Source organism: Abrus precatorius, unplaced genomic scaffold, assembly GCF_003935025.1.
Source record: "Abrus precatorius isolate BTA unplaced genomic scaffold, Abrus_2018 Scaffold3, whole genome shotgun sequence".
Taxonomy (NCBI): Eukaryota; Viridiplantae; Streptophyta; class Magnoliopsida; order Fabales; family Fabaceae; genus Abrus; species Abrus precatorius.
The window spans coordinates 32,591,485-32,600,508 of NW_020874373.1; the positions used below are offsets into that span (position 1 = coordinate 32,591,485).

The window sequence follows — 9,024 nt, forward strand, 5'->3', positions numbered from 1 at the left end:
TAATTAAAATTATTTAAATATGATTTATCTATTTTTTAAGTCAAACATGAAATGGAATGACATAATATTTTATTATTCTAATATAAATAAAATATTAAATATAATAAAAATTTATTCTTCCTTTATTATATTTTATCATTGATTAGTTTTTATATTTATTATTTTTTATCTTATCATATTCACGAAAGAGATGTTTAATGATAGGCTAAAAAGTTATGTAGCGTAAACAACATGGTTTAAACTTTGTCATGTACAAAACTATGTACCTATTTTCTCTTCTCCAACTCTTTCTGTTGGAGGAAAAAAAATTACTAACAAACATCTTATGCAGGTATTTGAAAATGCATGCAAAGTGTGTGTAATAAAAAATTATTTCACAAATGATAAATTATATTTAAAAAATGTGATTAAGTCTTTAACTTTTAAGATCTCAAAAAAGTGTTTAATTAATCAAAATTATTTTAATGACGTGCAAATATTCTATTGTACTTATTTTAATTAAAAAAATTAAATATTAAGTAAAATGAAGAAAACAAAAAAATCTCTTTAAACAAATAATTAATGAAAAATATTATTTTAATTTGAATAAAAATTTACTTTAATTTTTAAATACTTAAAATCATAAATATGTTAACATTTTCTTAATTTTAATCTCTTCACATGTCATAGTTCAACAAAAAAAATTATTCTATGATATAGAAGCATATAGTCCCGCCACTCACATAGTTACACATATTTTTCTTATAAATTGTAGAATTTGAACGCATACCGCAACATGAGCGACCAAACCACATATTCTTCTGAGATGGAACACTTTCTATGGTTTTCTCAAGTTCTTGCTGATTGCAAACAGTGGAGTTGTCTTGCAGTTTTGAACTCATGTTGGTATCTCATTTCACCTTGTCTTCTCTATCAAAACCCATTTCACATTCATTCTTCTGTTCAACCAATATGTTTATCTTTCCATCAGTGACATATTTATTAATATAAAAGATATACACTAATGGATAGAATTATATAAAGTTGTCGAATTAAAACTTAGCGATGGAAAGTGTCGAAAACAGAGGGGCAAGAACTGAATGTGGCACCCAATACAAGTGTTGACAGGGAAGGATATTAATAACCCAACCGCAATACATCACAGGCATGAACAGAAGAAGGTAAGGTGGTACCCCTAATTACAAACACAAACTATATCTATTACACGAAACACACTCGAGAAATTTGTGTACATAACATGTATTAGTTTTGGCCTCGGAGGTCACCTTTTATGCTCATTTCCCATTCATTTGGTGGTTGCTTTTCTATGACCAAATGCCACCCAATCAGAATTATTCCCATTATTGAAACGCATAGTGCACTGAGTGAGTCCACGGATCTCACAAGCATCAGAATGGCCCATGACAGAAGCATAGCACTCTGCAACCGACTAATTTGTGCACCCACCAGAATCATTGTTCCAATCACCAAAACAAACACCACAAAACCCAGCAACTCCAACAAAGGGAACACCCATTCGAAAACTGGGCCACGTTCTTGCTGAGGCTTGACTCTTGATGACTGGCTCAACATGTCGGTTAATATCCAATAAAATGAACTGGTTACCATTAAAAAAGATGAAGCACTTTCTAAGGTTTTCTTAACTTCTTGCAACCAGTGGAGTTCTTGCTGATTGCAACCGGTGGAGTTGTATTGCAGATTTGAACTCATGTTGCTATCCCGCTTCAATTTATCTTCTCTATCTAAATCAAACTGCATTTCACATTCACTCTGCTGTTCCAATATGTCCGCACTATCATCATAAAGCTTGCCCCCTGGTACTTTCGTAGCCATTCCCTGCATTTTAATGGAATCATCTGAGGCACAGTACTTTCTTCATCAATGAATGATAACGATAAACAAAAAAACCTCATCTTTAATCAAATATAAACATCCTAGTAATAAGCTAGATTATGCTATCTCAGATTGTTATTTTGAAACATTCATATGTGATTTCCGGTAAGTGGAATGATAATTCTCATCTAAGTTTCATTAATTTGTACAAGTAGAAGTTAGCAATACACACGATAATTAAAAACTAAAGTAAGTCGGTGAATAAGAGCCAGGAAGCTAACAATTTGTAAGCAAACAAAAGATTTCGTGAAAAAAGTGAACAACAGAAGAAGAAATGATAAGTAAGAATGGATGTGAATAACAAAACGCACCAGCTCCATGGAAGCAGTGTAAGAGACGAAATTTGTGAAATGTCTGAGCTGGATCAACAAAACAGAAGGGATGTTATGAACCAACACAAACACTGCAAGATCTTGTGTTTCCAAACCAACAGATATGTGAAACCAATTGCATAGAATAACTTTACCTTTTTGAGGTCCTGGCAATCAATTCAAAGAGAGACGCGTTGGCCCACACACTTGATAGAAATTTCAACTTAACGCGTGCTTAAAGACAAAAGATGAATGCTTATTTTATTGATTATGGGAAGAGTTGGGGAGTTGTAGTGTGAAATCAAACTTGTTTTCACCCACTCCACTTTCTGGTTTCTGGAAGAGTTTGAAATAAGATCATCAAATATATAGGCGATTTCTAGAAGAGTTTGAAAAATAGGTATAATTTTATTCGAACAAGCTAATTTTACTAAACAAATCACACGCTTTTGGGAATCTGTGAAGGGACCTACTGAAACGCGCTTTCGAAGTTATCTCCACTTAGTAGAGTCCTCGTTCTGCTTCTGCAGTGCTTTTAGTTTTGTGAGTGATTAGGATCAGGATCTATTCAGTGTTGCAGTTGGAGAAGATCACTCGATTCTCTATAACAAAATCATCAAAATGGAAGGTTTCCCTCAACAAGAGAGCGACTTAAACGTAATAGCTATTCTTATTCTCCTCTATTAATTTTATGTTGATGTTGCCTGCAATTCTAAGCATTCGTGATCTTGTATCTCTGCGTTCGCTTGTTAATTTATCATTATTGTCATAATTTGATCGGTTTCACCTTTTGATTGCATTGCCACTAATTCTCAAAGGAAATCATCATCATTTGATGTGTCCTAGTCTTTATTATCAATTGCTATGATAGGCTTTTTCTTTTTTCTCATCTTATTGTCTAGTGTAGCCTTGTGTTGTGTCATCTTATTGCTAGTAAGTAGAATTTCTTGTGCTAAACTCATCTTTCTCTAACATACCAAAAATTGCTGCTAACATTTTGGAGGGTGGCAACAGCAAAGTGGACAATTGGATCGTATAGAGGCAGATATTGATGATGAAGGTTTGAAGTCTTTCAAGCGTTTTTTAGTAAGTAACTCTTCTCATCCCTTTCTTACAAAAGAAACTAATGACAATCATTGCACCATCTAGAACGTAACAACAATGTAATTTGCACCGTCTAGTTGGAACAAAGCAAGCAGATAAACCGTCGGCCAGTTTTGGAATTTGACAGGGATTGGTTTTCTTCTGCACCAGAACAGGTGCGGAGTCATCTTCCTCTCTTAATTTCTCATCGATTTCGTTGAGTAAACATTTGAAAGAGCTTACCAAAATAAATTTATGACTCGTATAAATAAGTTTTTATTTTATTTTATTTCAATTTAGTTGATAATTAAATTTATGTCTTAAGCATTTGTGTAACTAAAGCTTATCTTGCTTTTGTCAGGAATACAAAAATTACTCCCTGTTGTATTGGGTGCTTTCATTGACACACAACCATCCAAAAAATGCTTCAACCTTCAAGGCATTTCTGGTCTGCCTACTATTGAGTGTGATTGGTCTTTCTCCTCGGTTTCATTGGGCTTTGTTGATGCTCTCTTGTGGATTCTTAATATATCAAGCAAATAGCATCACCACTCAATTTTATTCCCAATTTGGAAACTCCACAAATAGTAATGCACCACACTCCCTACCTCTGTTGAGCTTCAGTGAAGCATTTGCAAAGTTGCTTCCTGTGATGAAACCTATCACCATGTTCATACTGTCCTATCCAGTGACATTGTTGCTAGCTTGTCCAATACAACTCATACTTCAGATTTTTATCATGCTACTGTTGATTTTTGTTCCCTTCCATAATTTTTCTGAAATTGTGGGCAAGGTGTCATCAGGGGTGAATGTGGCTTTTGGCCCATTCCACCTTCCACTAATCGTCTTTACCATCTTAGGGGCTTTTGCTCTTTCCCTCATTCTTCTTTTAGTCATATTGCTTGGCCTTTACCTATTCTGGCTGTGGATATTAAAGGGGAGACCAAGTCTGAAAAATATAGAGGGTAGTGTGAAGGATTTGTCTGAGATTTTGATTGGGATTTGAGCAACTGGCTTTCTTGTGTTCCCACATTTTAACACCCTTGATATTGTGCTACTTGGTTTGTTGTACATTAGAATTTAGACCAGCCCAACTCGCGTTTGCGTGCTGCTGAACATATTTGTTACATGTATTTCTGCATAATTCGCACTTGAATAGTTGATTATTTGTAGATCAACGTGTATTGCAACGTTTGCTAGCGTTGAATTCACGTTTACAAAATTTTTAATGCGTTTTCAAACATCGTACAGGTGAGCAATCATGTTGTTAAACATGTTGAATGATTCACTGAGAATTTGTACAGATGATAGGCAGAAGCACTTTAAACTTATAATGTATTTGGTTGTGTTATACAAGTGCAACTCACTATATGTGATTTTAAAGGTGATACTGGTGTTTAGATACGATATGGCTATCAACACGTGTTTTTAAACTAAAATCATGTCAAATTTATATTTTGTAATTTTTATGTTAAGCTTTTTTATTGTAATTTTTCCTTTAAAATTGTTTGAGAAATTTTATCAAAAGTGAATAAATTCAATTAAATTAGTTTTTAAGAGAACAATTGCCCAAATCTTTTAAACACAAAAGATCATATCTACCATTCAATGATTTCTCAACCTTCTACAGTGTTAAGAACGAAGATTTCTAACAATTTTTAATGACTAACCATATACATAGAAAAGAAAAATCTCACTTTTTATATTCAACATTAATGAAATATAATATCAACTATCGATCAAAAGCCCTTAAATTTTAATTTATATTGGAAGAATTCGTGTTCACAAGTGACCGTTTCCGATGATTTTCCCCGACTATCAATGACAATATTAAAAAATAAAATAAAATAAAAATATATATTACATTATTTTTTGTTACATAATTAATTATATATATCGCTTGATGTGATGCATTAACATTTTATTACTATATATTGACAGTATCTAATTAAATTAATAAACAAAATTAAAAATCAAAGACTAACATAACATCTTAAAAATTTTAAGAACTAAAATATCTTAAAGTTTAAAATAGAGTTTAATCATTGTCTAATATAATTCTTCTTTTATTTTGTTGAGTTCTAAATTCAAATATGATCATTCAATCTGATTTAATTTGATCAATTTTTTTTTGTTTATTTTTTTAATATAGTAAACGAACTGTAAAACATATAATAAGTATAATTAAAACTAATTCAAAGTATTAATATCTCAGCCCATAAAAAAATTATTACAAGTTTGAAGAAAATATACTTCTCACATCAAAATCTCTTCTCAAACAAAAGTTGATTTTTAGTGCTTTCTTAACACACACATATAGACATGGGTAAAGCCCCATGGAAACAACTCGGAACATCAATAAAGATTCAAATTGCTTCACGTTGGCATGAAAAAAAAGATCCCAGGGCCCAGATCCTCCTTTAAATTTCCGTTATCAACTTCTTTCAAATGCTGACATTGCTTTACTCCTTAAGCATAAGTGTAAATGTTCTCACATTTAAATGGTCATGGTCGCAGATTCAACTTGTTTTACATTGAATCGAGGCTCACAGAATTCTCAACTTGTTTCTCACACACCCCTTCAACTTGTTTTAGACTCGATTACCTTCTCCTCTTAAAAACTCGAGTTAAATAATTCCACAAAATACGAATACAAAATCATAATTTCGTCAAGAGACACCCTTCCCTTCCAGATAAATGAAATTATGTTCCCTTAGTTAAAAATTCGACATAAATACAAAGCATCAACACAATTACCTTAAGAAAAATCAAACACTAAAGCTAAATTCATAAACCAAACATAATCCTAAAACTAATCAAGATCCAGTGTTCCACATATAAAAGAGAGAGAGAAAGAAGAGAGAGTGGTAGATGAGTGTAACAATATGAACCAACCTAGCTAAAACAAGAACTGAACTACAGAAGATCATTTATGTCCTCAAGGGCAAGCACAGAATAGAATAAAGTTGCAAATTTTGATCTGGACTAATGAAAAATCTAGGGTTGTGATGGTGATGGGGTAGTCTTACCCTTCTTCCTCTTCTCAGAAACAGCCTTAGCAAAAGCCTCAACAATCCTCTGCTGGGACTCGAGAATCATCTCAGTGCGCTTCATCTCCATCTCCATGCGCATGGTCTCAATCTCCCTCGCCATCTCCATCTTCATTTGCTCCATCCTAACGAACCCATCACGCAAAACCTTAATAGCACTAACCATTTCCCCAACAGGGTCCCTCTCTCTCTTCCCCAACCCCTTCACAACCCTAGTTCCATTCGTCGCGCCACGTGGCACCGAACCAGAACCAGAACCCGAACCCATCATAGGGTTATTCACTTTCTGATCCCCAACAACCTTCCCGAAGAATTTCGACGATCCATGTTGCGCCACGCTAACGCCAGTTGGGATCCGAATCCGAAACCCGGATCCTGATCCGGAGCCACCGATTCCGTTTCTGTACAGCTTGTTGAGGCTCCTCGTGTTGGATCCGGAAGCGTTCTTGAATTCTTCGTACAAATCGTCGTCGTCATCGTCGTCGATGTCGTCGAGGTTGTCGTGGGTGTTGAGGTTGTCGTTTTCTGGTTTGGGTGGAGAGGGACCTTTTTCCATTGAATCCATGGATTTGAAATGGACCCAGGAAGAGGAAGAGTTGAATCGCGCAACGGGGAGGGACCGAAGGCGCTGGATCTCGGTGCGGTAGCGTTTGCGAAGCTTTTCCATCTTGTGGCGGCACTGCACGGCGGTTTTCGCAGCCGGAGAGGCGTTGGGGCACCGCGCCGTGACGGCGTCGGCGACCTCCTGCCAGTGGGTGGCTTTCAGGTTGGTGCGGCCGAGGGAGTACCATTTGTCGCGGTAGGCGTCGATGAGTGCAGCGGTTTCCTCAGGGGTCCAGCAGGGCGGCGGGAGGCGGCGAGAGGAGGAGGACGGCGGCGCGGGGAGCGGAAGGGGCACCGCGGAGGGAGGGTTAGAGTCCGTTGGGGATGAAGGGGAGGCCATGGAAAATTAAGGGGGGAAGAGAAGGAGAAAGATTGGATTTTGACGTTAGGGTTTAGGAAATGGTGGGGGTGAAGGAAAAGAGATGGGGGGTGCGTAGGATAGGAGGGTGGAGGAAGAGGGGGAGAGAGTGAAATGGTTTGGTGGTGAGGGGAGAGGTTAAAGTGGTGGGAGGGATGTGCGGCTGAATTAGTGACGTGGGTGGATGAGGAGGCCACCACCGCTTAGGAGAGGGAGAGGGAGAGGGGCTAACGTGCGCCGCGGGGGAGAGAGGTCCACCTCTGACTTTGGCCATGACCAATTCCCTTACCCTTATCATCATCAAAATTAGCTGTTTGTGGGGTGAGTGTTATTAAAGTTACCCACCGCCAAGGGTGGGAGTGAGTGAGTGGGTGTAGGTGTAGGTCACTTGTTTGCTTATTGGCTTCTCATTTCTCTTGTTATTGGGTTACCATTTCATTTCATTTGCCAACAACATTTTTAATGGTTTTGCCTTTGGGACTTTGGTTGTTGTGTTTTGTGGTGCCACCGTTCGTTGGCTTGTTTGTTTGGTTTGACCGAGGCCATGAGCATGAGCATAATATGAGATTGAGAGGGACAAAAGGTGGTGGCATGGGGCTATTATTAGTGGTGGGGGAACCTCTCACTTTGTATTTATTGGACAGAGAAATCCAATCAAAATATAGTGAGTGAATAATGAATATATATCCCTTCTTCTTTATGTTTCCGAATTTCCAAGCTTTTCCTCATTTTTGGTTCACCTCATCACCTTCCCCTTTCCCCTCCCTCATCGCTATCATATCACCCAATTATTTTCCCACTCTTTTCCCTTCCCATCATCTATACTAAATACGACACCAACTGTTTTTACTTTTTAATCTTATTAACTAATGTAAATTTGAATCGTTAGATAAAGGTTACTTAAGATATTAAAATTCTTCTAATATTTATTTTAATTTACAAAATGTAAACCTAAAATCGTCTTTAAAAATCGAGTTCACTATCATTCTGACAATAAGCATGGATGGAAGAGGGTGTATCGATAACCCCACCTAAGAGGCAAGGTGGAAAGCTTTCTATCTATCCTCTAATAATCCTACCAAACTTTGTTTTTTCTGTCTTAACCTTGAAGACCATCTAGAAGTTAGACATATTGCTATATTTTTCATAAATATTAATATGGTTTTAATCATTTTTATTGATAAACAAAATATATAATTCTAACTATAATTTAATGATGCTTGCAGTGACACTTGGTAGTCAAAACCAGACATGTTAAGATATTCACAATTTTTTTAATTAACAAAAGTATTCATATAATTTAATTGCAATTAATCTTAAATTGAAAATAGTTTGATTAAATTATATTTTAAACTACTTCTTATCTAATTTATTTTTAGAAGTATTTTAAGTTTAAAAAATTATATTATTAATCATTGAGTGAATGAGTAATCTCATTATCGTATCTTACCCAATTAACATATATATAACTGACTGAGAGAAAAAGGGATAATAAAAAAGTGAAAAAAGGATCACAATAGAATAATCAAATTTGAAATGATTTTGTTAAGAACCAATTTATCACTAAATGAATTTCCACAAGAACTATACTAATTACCAAACACTTAATATTTTAAAATTTACACCATTATACTTCGATAAATAAATTTCTTTTTTAATATCCATTGCCAAAAACGACATTATGTCTCCACCAATCCGAATATTTTACTTGCGGAACTTTCTACCA

At 35.6% G+C, this 9,024-nt stretch overlaps 3 protein-coding genes across 4 annotated transcripts; 1 reads left to right on the plus strand and 2 right to left on the minus strand.

The window, feature by feature from the left end:
* Positions 1-728: 728 nt before the first annotated feature.
* On the minus strand, positions 729-2,294 carry LOC113863480. Its single transcript, XM_027497075.1, has 2 exons — positions 2,205-2,294; positions 729-1,836 (listed from the first exon to the last, which is right to left on the minus strand). Exons 1-2 carry the CDS (start codon positions 2,211-2,213, stop codon positions 1,243-1,245), a joined length of 603 nt encoding a protein of 200 aa, XP_027352876.1. The 5' UTR covers positions 2,214-2,294; the 3' UTR covers positions 729-1,242.
* Positions 2,295-2,579: 285 nt separating this feature from the next.
* LOC113863478 lies at positions 2,580-4,667 on the plus strand. Of its 2 annotated transcripts, XM_027497073.1 has the most exons (4): positions 2,671-2,861; positions 3,219-3,290; positions 3,386-3,463; positions 3,649-4,667. In XM_027497073.1, exons 1-4 carry the CDS (start codon positions 2,826-2,828, stop codon positions 4,291-4,293), a joined length of 831 nt encoding a protein of 276 aa, XP_027352874.1. In that variant the 5' UTR covers positions 2,671-2,825; the 3' UTR covers positions 4,294-4,667. The 2 variants fall into 2 exon arrangements, with proteins under 2 accessions (XP_027352875.1, XP_027352874.1); XM_027497074.1 differs by lacking the exon at positions 3,386-3,463 and having other exon boundaries at positions 2,580-2,861; positions 3,649-4,501.
* Positions 4,668-5,974: 1,307 nt separating this feature from the next.
* Positions 5,975-7,759, minus strand: LOC113862635 (protein FIP2-like). Its single transcript, XM_027495724.1, has one exon. It carries the CDS (start codon positions 7,278-7,280, stop codon positions 6,285-6,287), a length of 996 nt encoding a protein of 331 aa, XP_027351525.1. The 5' UTR covers positions 7,281-7,759; the 3' UTR covers positions 5,975-6,284.
* Positions 7,760-9,024: the final 1,265 nt, after the last annotated feature.

Excerpts from the sequence above, each read along its gene's own strand:
- LOC113863478 (XM_027497073.1), top strand. The coding sequence starts at position 2,826 with ATGGAAGGTTTCCCTCAACAAGAGAGCGACTTAAAC. Across the intron at positions 3,291-3,385 it reads AGTCTTTCAAGCGTTTTTTA|TTGGAACAAAGCAAGCAGAT; the intron begins GTAAGTAACTCT and ends TGCACCGTCTAG. Across the intron at positions 3,464-3,648 it reads TTTCTTCTGCACCAGAACAG|GAATACAAAAATTACTCCCT; the intron begins GTGCGGAGTCAT and ends TGCTTTTGTCAG.
- LOC113862635 (XM_027495724.1), bottom strand. The coding sequence starts at position 7,280 with ATGGCCTCCCCTTCATCCCCAACGGACTCTAACCCTCCCTCCGCGGTG.